The following is a 19,871-nucleotide window of genomic DNA, read 5'->3' as shown; positions in this document are numbered from 1 at the left end:
GCAGTGGTCTGATACTCCTTCCATTTCAAGATGATCGCTTGCACAGTGCTCCTTGGGATGTTTGAAGCTTGGGAAATCTTTTTGTATCCAAATCCGGCTTTAAACTTCTCCACAACAGTATTACGGACCTGCCTGGTGTGTTCCTTGGTCTTCATGATGCTCTCTGCGCTTTCAACAGAACCTTGAGACTATCACAGAGCAGGTGCATTTATACAGAGACTTGATTACACACAGGTGGATTCTATTTATCACCATCAGTCATTTAGGACAACATTGGATCATTCAGAGATCCTCGCTGAACTTCTGGAGTGAGTTTGCTGCACTGAAAGTAAAGGGGCCGAATAATTTTGCACGCCCCACTTTTCATTTTTTTATTAGTTAAAAAAGTTTCAAAAATCCAATAGATTTCGTTCCACTTCACAATTGTGTCCCACTTGTTGGTGATTCTTCACATAAAATAAAAAATTTATATCTTTATGTTTGAAGCCTGAAATGTGGCAAAAGGTTGAAAAGTTCAAGGGGGCCGAATACTTTCGCAAGGCACTGTATATACATTAATCTATTTTGGACTTGAAAACTGTTCAATAACCTCTCACCAATAATTGCAATTTCTGAACTGGAACAGCAGCCCGAAAGCTACAGTATGTTATAATTATGTAACATATGCACAATTACACAGTACGCCTGCACCACGGGAAGCGCTTTATACTGCTTTACTGTGGCTGCCTGTGATGTATTTTATGCTGTAATGTTATTCTGCTGTGTAACTTAGTAGATTTACTCAGTGGTGGACACATGATACTAAAGTTAGCTGTTATTGAATACTTGTATGTTTGTTGTGAAAACAATAACCATTTTTGCAAAGGGAACATATTGTGTCAAAACACTTATAGTATCGTATTTGGAATTATTTTAAACCAAAAGAGAATGCTGAAATCAGTGCTAAAGTAAATGCTAAGTCCAAAGAGGTTGGAATATTGGTAATTAATTCAAGTAGCTTGAACTGAAGCACCCAGCTGATCATGCTGATGTCAATCAAGTGTCACTAGAGAAGGAAGCTTGCCGCTGCAATGTCTTTGAGACACTCCTCTTTGCACGGATCTTTCCAGAAATTCCTGCAGGGCACAGACTTAAATGTGACATATTTCTGCAATTTTAATGCAGAATGACTATTGGCTGAATTTAACAGTTTGAAAAAAATAAACAGTGAATGTGGCATGTGCAAACGTTTGGGCACCCTTCCAGTTGATTCATTAATACTTTTTTTATGGTCTCAAAACTTGATTGATGCGTTAGGCCTTAAATTAAGCCAAGTGAAGACAATTCCATAGTTGAATAAATACTCTGACCCTTCTAACCTCTCAGGGTGTTTTGCATGCTCTCAGCAACCATAGGCTTCTCTACGCAGCTGAATGAGGACTTGAAAAGGGTAATTGACCCATACAAAGCAAGGGTACGCTCTAAAAAATGATCTGCACGGAAGAGCTGTCGGAAGGAAACCTCTCCTTCAACCTCATTGCAAAAGGCAATGACAGAAGTATGTATAGCAATACTTCTGTAAGCCAGACATTTCTTTGGAACAAAGTGCTGTGAAATGATGAAAAAATTGATCTTTTTGGCCACAACTACAAAAGATATATTTGAAAAAAAAACAGGTGAAGCATTTCAAGAAAAGAACACCTTACCAACTGTTAAGCATGGGGATGGATTATGCTTTGGGGTTGTGTGGCAGCCAGTGGCACAGGAAGTATTGCATGGGGGGAAAAGGAATGGATTCAACAAAATATCAACAAATCCTAGAAGCTAATGTAACAGAGGCAGTAAAGAAATTGAAGCTAAAAAGGTGTTGGATATTTCAGCAAGGCAACTATCCAAAATATACCTCAAAATCAACCATGAAGTACTTGTAGTACAGGAATAAAAGATTAAGGTTTTGGAATTGCCTTCATAGTGCTCAAGCTGAATATTATTGAAAAGCTGTGGGGAGATCACAAACATGCAGTGCATGTAAGAAGACCTAAGAATATTTCTGAGCTAGGAGAGTTCTACAAGGAAGAGTGGGGATAAAATTCCTAAAGCAAGAATAGAAAGCCTCCTAGCTGGCTACAAGAAACGTGATTTCTGCCAAAGGAGGTGTTACTAAGTACTGACTTGCACTTGCACAGTACGATTTGCATATGCCACATTCACAGTTTTATTTTTTTTCAATCTGTAAAATTCAGCTAGTAAATAGTCAGTTGTAATAGGGAATCAATAGGTTTGATGCTGTTAAAGTGAAGAGTTCACAGGGTTCTCAGAGTTCAGTATGTAGCAACAGGAACATCCACTCTGGCTTGTGACATTCCAGCCTGTCCCCTGGAAAGCAAGTGAGTAAGAAGTGTCTCGAAGTATGAGTACTAATAAGGTTGTTTATAATATGAATTATTGCCAAGTTGCTCTGTACACTTTACAAAACCCAATGCAGAAAAATCACATGGATTCTCCTTTGTTACTATATATAATTCAAAAACAAATTATTATTAATACGTCAATTTGTAATTTAAAATGTACTGTTTTCTGTTCATTATATATATATATTATAATGCCCTTCTAGATGATTGCTTTCAAATAGCTATAAAATTTGAATAAGTGCGCTTAACATTACAGATCCCGGCTATGGGACTGTCCTAATTAAACTTTCTTGATGGACACAGAAGACAATCTGATATGATAATATGATTCATCATAAGAATATGAACTCTGCACAAACCGTCCTTGAGAATCACAGGCTGCAGTGTTATATTTGTGTGCTGTCACTCATATTTATTTCGCATGAAGTGTGAAGGAAAAACATTGTTTTGAAGAAAATTAACACCAGTTTCTAAAGGGGGAGACGACGCAGCTTTCAAACGTTCCAGATTGGATTTAGGTACCATGAAAAAAGTGAAAGAGAGTAAAGGTCGTCACTACTGCCTGACTGACTAACCTAGCTACCCTCCTATTCCCCCCCCTCATGCATACGTGCGCACACTCGGCCGACGCCATCTGCTACCACGGTCTCCACCAATCACGGACTGCGGCTCAAAAACCAACTGCCCCCCCATCTTGTCCTTCTCCTGTGGAAACCAACAGGGATTGTCCTTCACTGATCTGATCAATGTTTCTTGATTTAACGAAATTCAGTGTCGATAATCTAACAAGCCCCCTTATAAAACGCATTCTTACTGAACATAAAGCTAAGAAAGGTTGAGGAAGAAGGGATTTTATAATGTTTTGTCCTTGAGCGGATAGTCGACGGTCTTTACTGACAGGCCCTTTGGTGTCATCCGATTGGTCAGCAGTTTAGACGGAGAGGCGCAAGAGCCACTGACGATGAGGGTGGATGGGACGTGACTTGATGCGATAACGCTCAGGGGTGGGGCTTGTGAGGACTGTTGTTGTTTGCAGTCGCAGTGGCGGAGGCGGTGTTTTTGCCATATAGCGCCTTGTTTTGTGGGAGATTAAATCTTTAACAAGTAAATCCGTGAGGAGTAAAGGCCTCTTTGACCTCGATACAGTGTCTTAATTTTATTTTTAGCAGAACAGATAGCTTAAAGGGGGATGCAGCCGCTGCTCGACACAGCTTTTACTGTTAGCCCGTTGGGACTTGAGTCTTTCATTTTGCTTGAAAACAGTTTTTCGGAGCTGAATTTCGCATCGATGGCGCGGAAAAGAATAACGTTAAGACGGCATCAACGACAGAGTATTTTTGAAGGGAGAACGTCGTGTTGAGTTAAATTATTTATCAGTTGAAATCGTGTCCATCGCTATCGCGGAACTACACCAGAGCTCCCATTACAGCCACTTGCGAGAAGTCCGATCAAAGGGGTTTTTAAATAAACGCGAAACCGCAATATTTAGTTATTTCAGACGGGGGATTGCCAGTTCGAGTCTGGAGGAAAAGATCATTAGGAAGGTGAGTATTGTTGCATGTTTATGTTATATTGCTGTAAATAAGTGTGATTAAGCTATATTCTATTGCCAAGAGGCTAAGTAGCAACTTGAGCAGTAACGGCGGTCCAGGGACTAGACGCAGCAGGTCTCGATATTGCGCAATAGGCTTATAAGGACGACTCTCGAAACAGTGTGGAGCAAAATCTGATCACTTCAAGACCGAAGTATGAATCTGACGTGAAATCTCCAAATGTGTTGTAGCAGATCTCACACCCTTCATTTATTTGGTCTGACTGTATTGGAGCCTTTGTTCAAACTTTTGAACAAAAAATCTGAAGCGCTCCTGCGTGACACGGAAAGCCTACCAGCGAAGGGCATGCTTTGTGCTCGAGCTGTTTTCACAAAACATTGCGTTGTTTTGCATGAGTTTATGTCGCTGGGACATTTAACTCTGTTCCTCTTTCCTTTTTAGGTAAAAAAAAAAGTTAATATCCCCTTTGGGTTGCAACCAGGAAGTAGACGGCTATTGTGTGGGGGGAAGGAGAAACTGAAATTGGGTGCGAGGGGGAGGGTTGGCCGTGAAGAGATTGGCTGCGAGAAGAGGGATGCAGCAGGGTCGGATCTGACGCGCTTTGTCGCCAAGCGAGCCCGGAGTCTGTTTCCAATAGCAGCTAGTTTAGCAAAATAGCAAGGGAGCCTGATAATTTCATAACGCCACTCGGCTTACACCAGCGGTTCTCGACCTTTTCTGCCTGCGTCTCCCCTTCCTGAACATCGTCACATAAATGTGCAATATGAATAAAACATTGAAGTCGAAAATTAGTACAGCTAATCATCTTCAGTGCGAGTGTTGATCTTGCCCGCTGTTTAACTAGGACGTGTTACAAAGTCCTTTGATTCTGGGATCCCACATTATGTCCGAATTCTCAGTTGAGAATCACTATTCTAAAGTGGGTAGAGGGGTCCACCTCCTTATTTTGGGGTGGGATGGGGGGCTTAACTGATTTTTTTTCCCAAGGCGATGCATGTATCCTGTCTCTCAGTTCAGTTCAAAGGGCATCATTGGCTTGATCTCTTCATTACAGTATTACCAACGCACTACAACAGCGACAGGTAACTAACTGGATAACTACAGAGTTAAAACATAAACCAGGATAATCAACAAGACATAGAAAAAGAAGGATACATATTTTCTTCTTTATCACTCTTCTGACTACCTTTTGTCCTTTCTCCTTTCTCTCCCTCTCTTCTCCTACCATCCTCCATGACTCTCTTTATCCTTCCTCCCTCAGGTATGAAGCTGTTGGAGAATTCCAGTTTTGAGGCTCTGAGCTCCCGGCTGTGTGTGGAGATGGGAGACTCCCACATCATTGGCAGGTCAGTATCTCAGCGCCTTGTCACCCTGTCACAGTTCTTCGCAGCTGTGTAGGGCAGGAGTCTTGCACTGTATTTCTAGAGGGCTGTTAACCAGCATTTCAGGCTATCCTTAATTTACCAGCTAATTAAGACCTGGAGAAGAGGGTTAATTGTGTGCTTAAATAGCTGGGGACATCGACGTAGTGTAAGAACACAAGAATTAAACTAGAAGACTCTGCCATCCTATGATGTTAATATTTACAAACTCATTCCAAGCCATAAACACACACCTATGTATTTATTTATTTTTATTTATTTTGTTTGTCTTTTGTTTTATAACTATTCTGATGTATGTTTTGCTTGTCTTGGGCTGGACTGCTGTAACACATCAATTTCCCTACGGGATTAATAAAGTATTATCTATCTAAACCGTGCTTTACATTCCTCAAATAGTGTGAGCTTGATGTTCTCTTGCTGGAAGAGGATCTTGCTGACCACTCATCTTCTCCCTAGATCAAACAGAAGGATGGACATTTGAAATTCCACACACTTTTGAAGTACCATTTGTGGCAGTTCTCATTTATTTTGATATTTTATGTTTTTAGAAATCAGGCAAACATTTGCTCATTTTTTTGTCCATTTTTCAGTTTCCGGGGATTCTGTTTTATGACTTGAATTCATGTTCACAAGTACAGGAGCAGCGGGATAGCCTTAATGGAATGACGGGGAGAAGAGAGAGTATGTAGCGTGCCTACCCTCTACCCTTTTGTCCTTCTTCTCAGTGATAATTTTAGATTGGCCTGTGAGTGCCAGTGACAGCAAGAGCACAACGTTGCAGAGTGTCCTTATGTAACAGCTTTATACCACTCAGAGAAACAAAAATAAACACCATCACACTCCCTCTCTGGCTCGCTGGCATTATGGAAGAGCTACCCAGATCCTTAAATAGTTCACTGTGTTGCTAGGATCATGCTGTCTTAGTTCAACTCCATCTCACCTCCCCAGTCTGTCCCTCTCCCTCTGCAGGGATACATCGATAAGCACACCCCTCTGCCGATTTTGTGCTTCTGCTGTCTTTGCAAGTCCCCATTTCTCTTTCCTGAACACTAAAGGTGCTACCTGCTGCCTGTTGTTTCTCCTCGAACCCTTGACAGTATATTCATTGTGATGACAGGATTGATCTGAGTACCAGGACAGCGGAGCACCACAGACAAAAATGCAGATACTTCTGTGCAGGACAATAAATAGCAAGTGGGCCTTTCCAATCACTCTCTCTGTTTCTCTTTCTAGGATTGAGAGTTACTCCTGCAAGATGGCGGGCGATGACAAGCACATGTTTAAGCAGTTCTGTCAGGAAGGGCAGCCCCACGTCCTGGAGGCACTGTCCCCTCCCCAGACCAGCGCTACCAGTTCGCCCTGGTCAGTCTCTTGTGTCTGCCTGTCTGTCACAGCCTGTCCCACTCAGCCTTCCTGTCTCTGTGTTATCTCGTCTGCTTGTCTTTGTCTGGCATTTTTCCCCAGTTCTGTGTGTGTCACTGTGTCACTCTTCCTCCCCTCTTTAGTCTCAGCAGGAGCGAGGAGAGGGACAGTCCCCTCAGTGATAAGTGCTGCAGGAAGACCCTGTTCTACCTCATCACCACCCTAAATGAGTCCTTCAGGCCCGACTATGACTTCAGCACCGCACGGGCCCACGAGTTCAGCAGGGAGCCCAGCCTCAACTGGGTAATTGCACACATTTGTATACGTACAGACACCCACTGTACTCTCTCACTAGTTATGCACAATCAACTGGGCTAGAGGTGCACAGTCACGCCATTTTCATTGTTATCTCAAATAATGATTATAGGCTCAATTTGTTGGACTGAATTGTATTTAATGCTGCTTATAATTAAACAGTATTAAAATTGCCTGTGGAGGTCACTAGGTTTGGGGGGAAAAAAACAAGGCAAACTGTTTTCTAGAATTGCAAAATGTAGTGTACAATATCTTAGAAGTATCTATGATCTAAAAGCCATTGGCAAAGTTTTAGTTTCCTTCATTCTTTTTGATGTGCTTGGTTTTACTAAGTGACAAGGTAGCATCGGTGAGGAGCAGGTCAGTTTTCTTTGCAGTTGTTACTGAGATTGTCAAGAAATTAAATAAAAACAAATATTTCATGGCTAAAGGTAGATTATTTTGTGCTTTAGTTTGATGACAAGTTGCAGTCCAGAAAATAGTCATGTTTTTCATGACATTTCTGCATTTCTCATAGTGGATTTGCCAGTGTCTGATATGAATCTTCACAAAAAATATTATTTTTGATTCATGTCCCATCCCTAAAGTGGGTAAGCACCTTGTTTTTCCTCACCATTGTGAGTCATGAGCCTGGTCTGTCTCCAACAGGTGGTGACTGCCGTTAATAGCAGTCTGTTCTCTTCTGTGGGGGAGGAATTTAACGTCCTTTGTCCAGAGCTCTGGAGCGCCATCGACCAAGAGATCAGCCTGCAGAACTGTGACATATACAGGTGGGTGTGATGCATACAGATGTGGGTAATATGATTGAGGTGTTAATGTGGGTTGAGGTGAACATCGATTTATATTTTATGTGCATTATCGATAAATACATACAGCAGAGTCCTTTGTGAAAAATTGTGTGACTATAGGAATTGTGGAAGGTTGCAGTGGTGTAGTATAGGAAGGACTAGCTAGTAGCAGGAGTGCAATAGTTACTGAGAAAGGGGCTCTTAGGTGCTCTTCAGACACAATCAGCAGCGAGGAATGTACCAGGGATTTGGAGAAATGTAAGCAGGTCGTTAATGTACCATCCTTCTGCCCTCTCAGCTATAACCCTGACCTGGACTCTGACCCTTTTGGGGAAGAGGGCAGCCTCTGGTCCTTCAACTACTTCTTCTACAACAAGAAGCTGAAGAGGATTGTTTTCTTTACCTGCCGCTCCATCAGGTCAGTCTGGATTAATTTCTAAACAGCAGCTAACATCCACTGCTAGCACACTAGCAGACAGTCTAAAATGCTAGAGCAGAGAAATGGAAGATAGCCACAATTCTTCCTTGCATCTCACTGTGGCACATTGTGGTCTGAGAGATTGCAGCAGTATGGTGATTGTCTCGCTTTCTCGCAGTGTTCTCAGTGGCTATGGCCGGGACACTCTGGATGTTGAACTGGACATGGAGCTGGAGGCTGAGCTGGACGAGGAGGAGAGAGACGGCTTCACCGAGGATAGGTCTGTGCATGCCTGTCTTTTTTGTTGGCATTTCTTATTTATCGCCATCTGGCTGTCTGTCTTTCTGTTCTTGTGCCTTTTTTTTGTCTTCCCGGGTTTCTGTTTACCTGTATTTACATTATCAGTTGCATAATGTTTAAGTGATATGATTTCTAATGAAATAGGCATTGGTCTCATTTATCTTGTTCTGCTTTTTTTATAGCTTCCAGAGGACGGTGTGTGTCTAGGCTCCTCATACTGATTGATGAGATTATGTGGACAGATGAGCTGCTTGCCTTTCCCAAAGCAGTAGAGAAGCTCTCCTCTTCTCATTGTCTTTTTTTGGCCCTCTCCTGCCTTTTGCCTGTTTCTCCGGTCCTGGTGGCCTTTATTTTTACCTCTTTCTCACAGTATTTCTCTGATGGGGCTGGTGCTGCTCTTCCATTATCAGTATGGAGGGTAAGGTCTTATTTAAATTAGACTTTGGACATGTATATTTTGATGACACTTGGGTCGTCTCTGGGGCACAGACATTTTTGAGAAAACGTGGACATCATGCTAAAGAGACCCCAGTACACTCCCTGGATACCCATTTTGTCACCCTCTCAGGGATTTAAGGGCACCCCTGCAGTGGTCATTGGCAAACCGGATTAACTTCCATGTTGACTGGATTAGTGGGGAAAACGCCACTTGCTTAGGTCTGCTGTGATGGTGCCTTGGACATTGGAGTCAAACTGGTTACACCTCCCCAGGACTGCATCTCTTCCTCCCTTCGAGAGCATCACAGACGCAGGAAACCTCCATCACCATGTGCTCAGCACGGCTCTACTCTTTCCATCTACCAGGATGGAAATCTACCAAACTGCAATCTTCAAGCAATAACTTACCCCAGTGGACTGAGTATCAAGATTGAGTAGGCCATTTGGTGTGGATTGGGGACTGTGAATTTCAGCTGTTTAGTTGATGGGTAGATTCTGTCTTGTTCAGGCATACAGTAATTTTTGTTTCACTTAGTGGGGAAGAGTAGGAGTGTGTACTGAGGAGGAAATAAGGTGATGATTTGGAATGGAAAGACTTGTCTTTCTCTGTTCTGGGAGATGGGTGTGCTCTGAGAATCTGAGAATGCACTGAGAATCTGTGATGCACTGAAAAGTAGCTAGAAGCAAGAGAGCATGCATGTTAGGGGGCTCTCTACTGTTCATGTGCCTGAACTGACACCATCAACCTCTGGCAAATCGCCGTGAAGAGATGTACTTCCTTTCTTTAGAACATTGCTGTGAGCTGTGCTATGTGGACAGCCAGAACAATCTTTCCTCTGCTTACATTTGTAAGGAGCTGCATGAGATGTACTTTGTTTTTATCTTGACCATGAATCAATGATAAACCCAGACTGTTCGATCCTGAGGTGTATGAAATTTATGGAGCTGGACTGATGTGTATTACAGCTCTGAGGAGAAATCGGTGATTTTGGAATGTTTGGTTTAATTCTTTGCGGTACATCTGTGTCGTATTAGACTTCAGTCATTATATGCTGTTTTTCACGTAATGCAAACACTGATTTAGCTTAATGTGTAGAAATTCGTTTGAAGTCTGAAAACCTGCAGTTAGCCTTTTTTTGCCAGCTGGGAATCATTTGGTACAGGACTTGTCTTCTGTGGTGTAAATCAGAGTGTACACTACGTACACCATTGTTGTGAAGCTGATGGGGGGGCTCTTTTACAGTTGGAGACTTGCTCCACTGTAATGCAGCATCATGAGGGGGATAGTGTGTTCACTCAGCTGCCTGCGGTCTTTTCTGTATTGAGGTGATCTTCCCCTTGGTTTTGCGCTTGTACCTAGTGTCCCCCTGCTCCACTCCCCTTGAATGATAAGGGGAGGCAGGCTGGTTGTCTTTCCTCTGTGTTTTTCCCAGACTGTGGTGACTGGAGGTGTTGAGCAACACTGATAGGGTGTTTTATTGTTGACCACTTTAGCTTTGTGAACCAGTCATTTTGAACATTAAAACCCCTAATATTAGGTGACGAAACAAGATAGGTTTCTCTTGTGTAGATGATCGAATTGATTCTCCTTTACTGGAAACTGTCAAACAGCTTACAGGTAATGCTGTTCAATCTTTTGACACCTCTGCTAATCAAATAACTATATTTAGCAGCTATTGTATCTTTGCACTGTTGTGTAAGACGTCTGCTGACCAAATGTTTTCGTATTAAGTATTTGTGTACTTTCATGGATCTGAAACAAAAGTGCAGTGTTTCATGATTTGTAAAATATCTAGAATGCAGGCAGTGTTGCATGCTTTTCTCAAATATAGAGCACAGGTTGCTTACAAAGCTGTAATTCTAGTGTAAAGGGAGAAGTTGCTTAAAAATAACTGGCAATTTCAAGCCTGAAATGCTGACTGTTTTCCTGTCCAGTTTAAGTTTTTAAAAACATTTTTTCTTATTGAAATTGAGATGACTGTTATTAAGCCAGATATGATATGCAGTGATCTTGAGAGAGGACCTGTTTGTTTTCTGTGATGCTGATCACAGATGAAAGGTCTTCTGACAAGTCAGCAGGATGCTGGTGTCTCTGGTTTTTAATTTTTAAATATATTTCTGATCATCAAGTTATTTTTCTGTAGCCTGATAAAATTAATAACAGCAGCAATGAATGCATTGAAATGGATTTACCTCCGTTTTTCCCCAAAGTGTGCATCTGTACTCGTATAGACTCTGTTCAGTCCTCAGATCCTGGGTGTGTGATTCTGCTCCGTTCTATGTCTTCAGCTAGGCTGAGGCTGGTGATGCTTCATGTCCTTATTAATGTTTAATTTTTTTACCTCAATAAAATATTCTTTGCTTCATCAAGCAGTGAACTGTATTATTGTGATCGGTTAATCGAAACAACCTTTACATTTTTGGTTGTTACATTCACTGTTAACACTTTCATCCATTTTTTTATTTAAAAGGGTAACCGAAAAATACTCCGAACAAATTATATGTACATACTTCAAGCCTTGTGTGTTATTTGATTGCTTAAGCTTTTGCATCATTCTTCTGTATTGTTTGACCCGTTAGAGAACAAGATGTTAAAAGCACATTGGGTGTTAGAAGGCAGCCACTAAAAAAAAGCAGCGGGTATGATCTGGGATCATGGTATGACTACATTAAAAAGTCATTCTCATGTTTAACACAAATGAGCCTTTACATTCATGTTAAAATTGTATCTAAACTGGCAGGAGACAGCTGTCCTAGTCTCACCTGGGTTAGATGGCAAGAGTTTTGAGCAGTTAGTAGTCCTGATCCTGGAGGTCTTCTTTGCCTTGATTTGACTTGATCAAACTTGATTTCCTAGCCTAATTGATGCTTTTAACTTAACTACGTGCTTGAGCAGACCTTTTCATATTTGATTCTGCACCCTATCCATGTTTTAAACATGCTGCATAATAGAATTTGGCCTGGGAAGATTAGTTGTCTCTCCTTGACTGGATTAAGTGTTTGCTTTGTTTTGTATAAACTCTTACCTGGTGAGCAGTAAAGTCACATTGAGAAACTTATGTGATGATAAACCCTCTCAATAAGCATGCTGTCACGGATGTTGGAAGGGACGAACTGGAATGGCAGGAGAGCGAAAAAGGCCCTATGCGTAGGAGCGAGACGGGTGTTAGCCCAGGCTCAGCTGTTCAGGAAATGCTGTATAGAAACCTATGCCCTCAGGCCATGGACAGGAGTCCCTGGTGCTAGGCGGGTCTCAGGACATCTGAACCTCAATGCTGAGCGAGGAGCAGAGCAGAAACAGGAAGTAAATAGGCTACACAACAAGATACACCAGAAAGACATGAATAATCACAGGGAACTAGGAACAGGATAGAAGTAGAGCGCCCTCTAGGTGTACTAGGTGTGACACATGCATTGTTGGTGGGATAATATTGCTTAAATCTCAGACAGCTGATTGAAGGGAGCTGTGAAACCTAGAAAGTTTATGATCCTATAAGCAGGAGTACATTTTCTCCAGCCTAAGATGTATAAAATGGGTGTAATAAATTCAGATACAAGCTCAGACTGCATACTGGACACTTTAGATATCTGAAATCCATACTACCTGGCTCTGCGCTATAACACGACGATTCTGGCAGGCAGTCATTGATTAAATGTCTCTCTTTATGTGCCACAGCATTCTTCTGTCTTTATGGCTTTGTTTACATGGAAATCTCTTGGTAATTAATCCACTGATTAAAACCCCACAAACAGTACTCACTGCCTCAAGTTTTGCCAAGAAAGTCTTTAACCTTGATCCGGAAAACTAGAAACACGCTTAACATTACACAGTGGTTAAATCTCACAGAACACATTGATGGAGAAAATGACATTCTGTTTACTACGTTTTTACATTTTTTGTTGATTTGCATTATGAAAATAAAATTCAAACAGAGCTGGAGACCAGGTCAGCAAATACTTGGTAATCATTTTGAGAAAACAATTGATCAGGAAGAAACATGTTGATTTCGGGTCCTTCCCTGAGGGGCTGTTTCCTGGCCTTTCTGGAGACCCTGGTTTTGTGCCTGAGGAACTCCAATGTGCTCTGGTAACAGGTTGTGCTGTCAGGCTGGACTGAGAGTTGTGTTGCACAGTACTGTCAATCCCAGTGCAGCTCATACTAATCATTCAGCAGCTGAACTCTTCATGTCATGTTACTGAATCAGTCTGAATTGTCTTTTTATGTCTCTAGTCTGGTATCTTCTGGAGTTTTGTGTTAAAGCACCATGAATTGACAACCTTATTATTATGTCAAATAATTAGCAATTAAAAACACATTTAAAATAAATTACCCATCCATTTTAACCACTTTTACCAATTTAGGGTCACAGGGGAACCAGAGCCTATCCCAGCAAGCAACAGGCACAAGGCAGGGTACGCCCTGTACAAGGAAAGCAGTCTTTCCTGTCTGGGGAACAGACACATACACTCAGACCTGGGGCCACTTTTCCCAGAAGCCAAATAACCTATCAGTATGTTTTTCTTTTATTGTGGGAGGAAAACCATGCAAGGAGAACATACAAACTCTGCACAGATAGCACCCCAGATCTGAAATTGAAGGCAGGGCCCCAGAGCTGTCATGCTAACCACTGCGCCACCAATTCTGTTAATGATTTTAATTAATAACAAATATTATTTAATTATATTGTTAATAATTAATAATACTTAATAATAATTATTTAAAAATATGTTGAGGGCATTTCCACTCCGTACTCACTGTAGTCAGGATAAAACTTTGAATAAAAATGTTTTAAATCATTACTTAACGCGATCTATTTAATAACAGTTAGGGTGACTGTTAGAAATGCTGCAGAAGGTGTGCTTCACCCAGCCTAATCATTTTGCCTAATGGCCGGGGTTAGTGAGCATAAAAATTAAAAGCAACATTTATAAGCTGAAAGCATCAAAAAGGAGGGGAATTGAGCGCTGTCCTACAGGAGGGGCGCAGTAGCCTATGAACTCAAAACAAAATCTGGCTAGTGGCCCGATTGTTAAATGAAGAGGATAGATTGTTCAGATATACAGAATTTTTTGAAAAATGTAAGATTCCTGTCACTCCCCGTGAATATGCCGTAGTCTCTGATGCAATTCCTATGAAAATGGTGAGGCTGTTTAGAGGTAGTCTTGGGCTTGCCAACAGAGTTTTTTCTGATTTCTCTGATCATTTATTGTTGGATGGAATAAATATAAAAGATTAAAAATGCAATAATTATTATATGAGGAACTTGTGTAAGTCATATGTTATACCTTCTTGTACATCCTTTTGGAATGCTATGTTTAGGAATATAAATTGGAAATTAGTTTGATCCATTGCTGATCAATACAAATAAAGTTAAAGAAATTTAAGATCGTTCACAGATTTTATCCTGTTAGACTTTCTAGATTTAAAGATGAACAAGATGACTTATGTGTATTTTGTAATAATGAGAAGGAATCTTTGTTACAGTTGTTTGTTAACTGCATATATACAAAACTGTTTTGGATAGATCTGCAAAATGTTATTGCTCAACATGTAAAGGTAAATGTTAAATTGAAAGATTTTGATATTATTTTATATTTTGTTATATCTGATTTGGATAAAGAAAAGGTTTTTATTATTAATCTGTTAATTATTTTGGCTAAATACTTTATCCACAAATATACTAATACTGCTCCCTCTATTCATGCTTTTAAAGTTGAATTCCTTTTTTATTTAAATTCTATTAGAAATTTAAAGAATGAAAAGGCAAGACACAATAGAAATATCTAAAAAGTATAATTTTTAGTTTTTACAATTATGAATTCCTCTGGCTTTGAAGTGTCTATTTCTGCATATATTTTATTATTCTGTCTCCTTTTTTGTATTTCTGGTGTTTAAAAACTTATTTTGAAAAAAGCCTCTGAGCTCAATGCGAGGAATCGCTACACTTCCTCTGGCGCTGTTGTTTTCATTACGTCATTAGCTGGCGCCGTCTTTCGGGTAGGAGCTGCAAGATGACGAATTCCCCTGGATTCGTAAATTAGTGAATATTTACTAAAAAGTAGCAGGTTTTGCATAGAGAAGAGTGTGCCATCGCTGGAAATGAATCAGGAGCACTCCTTCATTTTCTTCGCTGTGTATGATATCCTACTATTTTCAGTTTATTTTTTTGCTTTCGTTTAATTTGTCTTTTTACATGCTCAGTATGTCATCACTTATTTATAGATGTATGTTACGTCTGCTGTGATACAAACTCATTTGTGCTACACCATCCGATGGATTGTACAAAATCACAGTCCTGCAGACTGTTTCATCAAACAATTAAGCTTTAAATATTAGTATTAAAATATGCCCTACAATGAATAATCATACTGTAGTACTTTTATTATTATGATTAGAGTGACCATTGTATATCTTACGTGCTAGCATTTGCAATGTGACCTCTCATTGCATATGTAAGTGAGTTTTCTCTGACTTTGATATATTCAAGAAGTTAAACGTTCATATTCTAATATTAGACCGCCATGAAAACTATTGTGAAAGCAAAAGGGGTCTTTTACGAAAATATGAGAAACTGAAAAACCTCGTAATGCATGCTATTAAGATGATTTGCAGAAATTACACAAGCGCTCTGCGGGCGAAAATTATTTTTTAAGAGTTCTCTTCATATTATTGCAGTGTAAACTATAGCAATTAAAATGTTATACGGTATCTTCAAATTGTGCCGGCTGATTTGGTATTATATGTCTTTTGAATGTTTTAAATTTCTTTCAGCGCTGCAGTAATGGTGTTGCCAGACCTTACTGTATATTTTCTTTACAAGGCAAGATATCTAGTAGGATCGTTTGTCGATAAAAAAGCATCGTTTTCTTCTTTTGGAGAAAACGCACTGAGAGACGTTTTATTCCATTTTTATCCACAGATAACCTTTTGAATTTAATTGGGTGTAGTTTCTGTATTCTGTACCTGGTCTTTGGTTGCTACATTTTGCATAGTTTTTTTAAGGTACTATTAGCAAATAGGGGAGACTTGTTTTTGAGCAGTCTTTGAAATCCCCCTGCTCGTTTCAATATATGCTGGACAAATCCGCGTGACCTAAAAGACGTTGTAGACCTGGAGAAAAGAAACGTTTCGAACCTCTTACGTTTTTTAAAGATAACAATTTGTTTAAAAGGCCCGTTTGTATTGTTAGTATTGGGGAATGAAATGTGTAGGAGTTTGTGATACGAACCTTCCCCTGGTTGGACTAGAAGTGTACCTTGCTGTCATAATACCGGAGTACCAACACCAGTATAAACCTGGACAACAGTATTATACATACTCCTCCTGTTAGTTACTCTCAATGTCACATTTGTCCTCCCTTTTACTTCCTTATATCTGTTGATCTCTCTCAACCTTTCTGCCTGTTACTGTCTTTTCGTCATTCACCCAGTCTCTCTGTTTCTGTCTCCTCTGTCAGGCTCACACTTATTCAGTTTCTCTCGCTCTCTCTGCAGTGCCCTGGATGCGCAGTCACCCTCTGCTAGAAAGTGATGGAGTGTTGAAGGAGTGAGGATACAATGCCAGGAGAGTAATGGTGCCTTCCTTCGTCAGTCTGTGTGCGCAGAGGCTGGTCAGTGATCACAGCTTGTCCCCACGCTGGCTGGGCTGTGTGCCACGGGAGCTCTACTGCCCCCTGCTGGAGGCCGCTCTGCTCCAGAGGCGGCCCCTGGCCATTGGGGAGCTGGTGCAGCGCTGGCCGGAGCGCACGCTGTGCCTGGGACGTGGCTTGCTGCCCAGCTCGGGGCAGGGCCAGGGGCTGTACAGCCGGCTGTGTGTGCAGGCGCTGCTGCTCGCTGTTGTCAAGGGACTGGGAGACCCCAGGTGAGGGAGAGGACGTCGCAGAGTTGTCCAGAACAACTTCTGTTCATCATGCTGTGTTTCCTGGCAGAGGATAGAATAGAAAAGTTTAAACATTTTCACTTTAACTAAGAAATTCAAGCGATGGACACGTAAAATTGAAGAATAGCAATGAAAAAAGTGGGATTTACTATTTAGCAATAGCAAGAAAAAACTGCTAGAAACTGAATAAGCAGGTGCGGGAGCAATTGCATGGCTGATTTCAAGCTGATTTCAAGCAGCGCAAAGTGAAGAACTTCATAATAAATGGGAAGTCCTGGGAAATGTGCTGTGTACCAAACTCACTCCTTCTCGCTTTTCCTTCTCCTTCTCCTTCCCCCTCCTTTTTGCTGCCCTTCTCCCCCCTGTGTTGTCTACCTGCCCCCCCCCCCCCCTCCTCTGCTGGCTCTCTCCCTCCAGGTGTGCCCTGCGGGTGTTGGATCTGTGTGGGGTGCAGTGCGAGCGGGGCGCAGGGGACACGCCAGAGTCCGACTCGATGGGAGGCTGGTCCCTCACCCTGGCCCTCTGCTCGGCGGTGCTGCAGGCCAGGGGCAGCGAGGCGGTCGGGGTGGCCGGCACGAAGCTCCGGCGGGGAGGCTCCCTCGGGGAAGGAGAGTGGAAGAGGGGATTGGCAAGAGGGCTAGAGGGAGAGATGGGAGGTGAGGGAAAGAGAGAGAGGGGGCTGGGAGTGGGGGCGGAGGGGGAGAAGGAAAAGGGGGCATTGAGACACCCGGAGACGGGGAGAGAGAGGAAGAGAGGGTACACGCGTTTGATGGAGATGGATTCCGAGAGGGAGCACGCCACGGCTGTGGACGTACGAGCAGACCTGTTTGTGAACTCCAGGTCCTGGGAGCGTGTCCGGGCCGCCCTGACCGCGGGAGGCCCCCTCAGGTTACAGTGCCGGGAGCTGCGTGTGGAAGCGATGCCTGCCACCAGCATTGTCACCATGCTGTCTCTGCTTCCTCGGCCCGGCCTGCAGGGGCTTGACCTGCGTTACAGCAACCTAGGCGTAGATGGCTTGGCGTTACTGATTCCTGCACTGGCGCCCTTCCCTGAGCTGCGATCTCTGCGTCTGCACTACTGTAACCTGGACTTGCGCAGGCACCAGCCTGGCCAGGAGGTGGAGTTGTGCAAGATTGCCCGCGGATTGGGAGCCCTGGGCTCACTCCGGCGGCTCAGCATGACAGCTCTGAGGCTTTCCGGACACCTGCGCCTGCTTTTGAGGTACAACACAGTCCCGGCCTTTGGTGAAAATGTCGGTCTGAGATGGCAAATTTATTCAAAATTGATTTTTCATTTGTTTCACTTTTGTAGATAAAATTAACTTCTTATTTCTCTTCCTCTCCCTTTGTCTCTTTCCTATACCATCTGGATCCCTGTTCGCCTGTGCCCACGTCTTCTTCCCACTCCACCTTATCCCCACCCTTGCTGCTTTTTCTTCCATATTCTTTTCCATCTCCTTCCAGTTCCCTCTCCCAGCCCCTGGAGGTGCTGGAGCTGCCCTATTTCTCCCTGACCCCTGCAGACCTCTCCTACCTGTCGTGCAGCCCTCATGTTTCCTCGTTGCAACGGCTGGACCTCAGTGAAAACAGGCTAGGGGAGGAGGCACTGCCCTCGCTGTGCCGCCTGCTGCATCAGGCCTCAGGGTCCCTCTTGCACCTCTCCCTCTGTGGCTGTGGCCTCACAGATGGTCAGCTGGAGATGTTACGGCCATGCCTGACTCGCTGCCAGGCCCTGCGCACCCTGGGCCTCGCCTTGAACCCACTGTCCCAAGCTGGGGTGTTCTCTCTGGTTCGTGTAGCTACTGCGATCTCCTCCCTTCAGCTGCTGCTCTACCCCCAACCCCTGGAGAGCTACCAGCCTGGCTTGCCCCACACCCCCTCCAGTTACCAGCTCATGGAGTGGCCCCTGGAGGAGGAGGATGGTGTCCTAGGGGCCACACAAGCAGAACTGGAGAGGTGTTTGCAGGAGAGGGGTCGCACTGACCTGCTGGTCACCTCTGACCTGCTGACTTACAGCAGCATTGACAACCCTGAGTAGCAGAGCATGGTGGGGGATTCCTTTCCAGAAAGGTAATTCAAAATGATTTTGGAACCTATTTTAGGAGTCCCAGCACTCCTCAGGTTGGTTGGTTTGCCTGTAAGAGGACTGTTTGCCCTGGAGGTAATGTGAGCCCTAGCCTGCTATGCTGGGAGAGATAAAGTATCTTGACAATCTTGAGTCACAGCTACTGTGACTGAGTAGCAATAAAATCCTTTTCTGGGGAATATATTTTGTTATATATTCTTTTATAATTGTTATCTTTAAGAGAAATTATATATTTTAATGTAAATCTGTCACCCATGTCACATTATATTGTAGAGCTTTTTAGCAGTATATATTTTTGCTGTTAAGCCATGAATGCGACTTTGTAATCTAAAAGCGGAATAAAGAGAAAATGATTCTGGCATCATATCTATAAAACAAGTTGCAGCTACACATGCAACAGATTTTCAGGAGACAGATTACAATTCCAGAATTGATATGTTACAGGGTTATAGTTAAGCCAGGTTCTGGGAATTTTACCTCATAATATTGTGTATTTTTATAGACTTCTTTTTTCAGTTTATCATTCACTTGTATATGAAATCACAAGCAGGGGTAACTCCCTCTCCTTGATTGTGATGCAAATAAATCAACAGAGGAGCAAAGGGCAAAGGTATCTTGATTGTCTGTCAGGTGACAAAACAAGCTTATTTTCAGTTGTTATTTTTCTTTAAACACATCTACAACTTGTAAAACTGTAAGGCTAATAAAACACACCAACCACAATGACCAAATGCTCTGTTGTGTAGTTTTGGCCTGTCAGGTGAAGGTCTGGCATTCACAGGACAAGTTAAGAGAGCTCTGATTAATGGATTAACAAATGACAAAGCACCTCGGATATTTTTGTGTATACTAGTATGTTTGTACAAACTGTACCATATCTCTTTGAGATGACAAACCATTTTATAAAACGTTCATTAGATATTTCACATACATACAGCTGTTCATTGTATAGGTTTGCTAT

General features: G+C 42.3%; 2 protein-coding genes across 2 annotated transcripts; both read left to right on the top strand.

Moving 5' to 3' along the window:
• Window positions 1-3,156: 3,156 nt before the first annotated feature.
• Window positions 3,157-11,312, top strand: maf1b (MAF1 homolog, negative regulator of RNA polymerase III b). Its single transcript, XM_015354293.2, has 8 exons — window positions 3,157-3,934; window positions 5,205-5,289; window positions 6,559-6,687; window positions 6,831-6,990; window positions 7,651-7,772; window positions 8,089-8,208; window positions 8,387-8,488; window positions 8,691-11,312. The coding sequence occupies exons 2-8, from the start codon at window positions 5,207-5,209 to the stop codon at window positions 8,713-8,715; spliced, it is 741 nt and encodes a 246-aa protein (XP_015209779.1). The 5' UTR covers window positions 3,157-3,934; window positions 5,205-5,206; the 3' UTR covers window positions 8,716-11,312.
• Window positions 11,313-14,916: 3,604 nt separating this feature from the next.
• Window positions 14,917-19,672, top strand: LOC102690615 (leucine-rich repeat-containing protein 14). The gene is made up of 4 exons (XM_069191153.1): window positions 14,917-15,081; window positions 16,441-16,807; window positions 17,243-18,046; window positions 18,289-19,672. Exons 2-4 carry the CDS (start codon window positions 16,518-16,520, stop codon window positions 18,860-18,862), a joined length of 1,668 nt encoding a protein of 555 aa, XP_069047254.1. The 5' UTR covers window positions 14,917-15,081; window positions 16,441-16,517; the 3' UTR covers window positions 18,863-19,672.
• Window positions 19,673-19,871: the final 199 nt, after the last annotated feature.

This window comes from Lepisosteus oculatus, chromosome 6 (assembly GCF_040954835.1).
Source record: "Lepisosteus oculatus isolate fLepOcu1 chromosome 6, fLepOcu1.hap2, whole genome shotgun sequence".
Classification (NCBI taxonomy): Eukaryota; Metazoa; Chordata; class Actinopteri; order Semionotiformes; family Lepisosteidae; genus Lepisosteus; species Lepisosteus oculatus.
The sequence above is the reverse complement of the archived record's forward strand: the minus strand, read 5'-3'. Positions and strand labels throughout refer to the sequence as shown.

Coding starts and splice junctions, on each gene's coding strand:
- maf1b (XM_015354293.2), top strand. CDS start 5,207: ATGAAGCTGTTGGAGAATTCCAGTTTTGAGGCTCTGAGCTCCCGGCTG. Junction 5,290..6,558: donor GACTCCCACATCATTGGCAG/GTCAGTATCTCA, acceptor TTCTCTTTCTAG/GATTGAGAGTTACTCCTGCA. Junction 7,773..8,088: donor CAGAACTGTGACATATACAG/GTGGGTGTGATG, acceptor CTGCCCTCTCAG/CTATAACCCTGACCTGGACT.
- LOC102690615 (XM_069191153.1), top strand. CDS start 16,518: ATGGTGCCTTCCTTCGTCAGTCTGTGTGCGCAGAGGCTGGTCAGTGAT. Junction 16,808..17,242: donor AAGGGACTGGGAGACCCCAG/GTGAGGGAGAGG, acceptor CTCTCCCTCCAG/GTGTGCCCTGCGGGTGTTGG. Junction 18,047..18,288: donor CACCTGCGCCTGCTTTTGAG/GTACAACACAGT, acceptor ATCTCCTTCCAG/TTCCCTCTCCCAGCCCCTGG.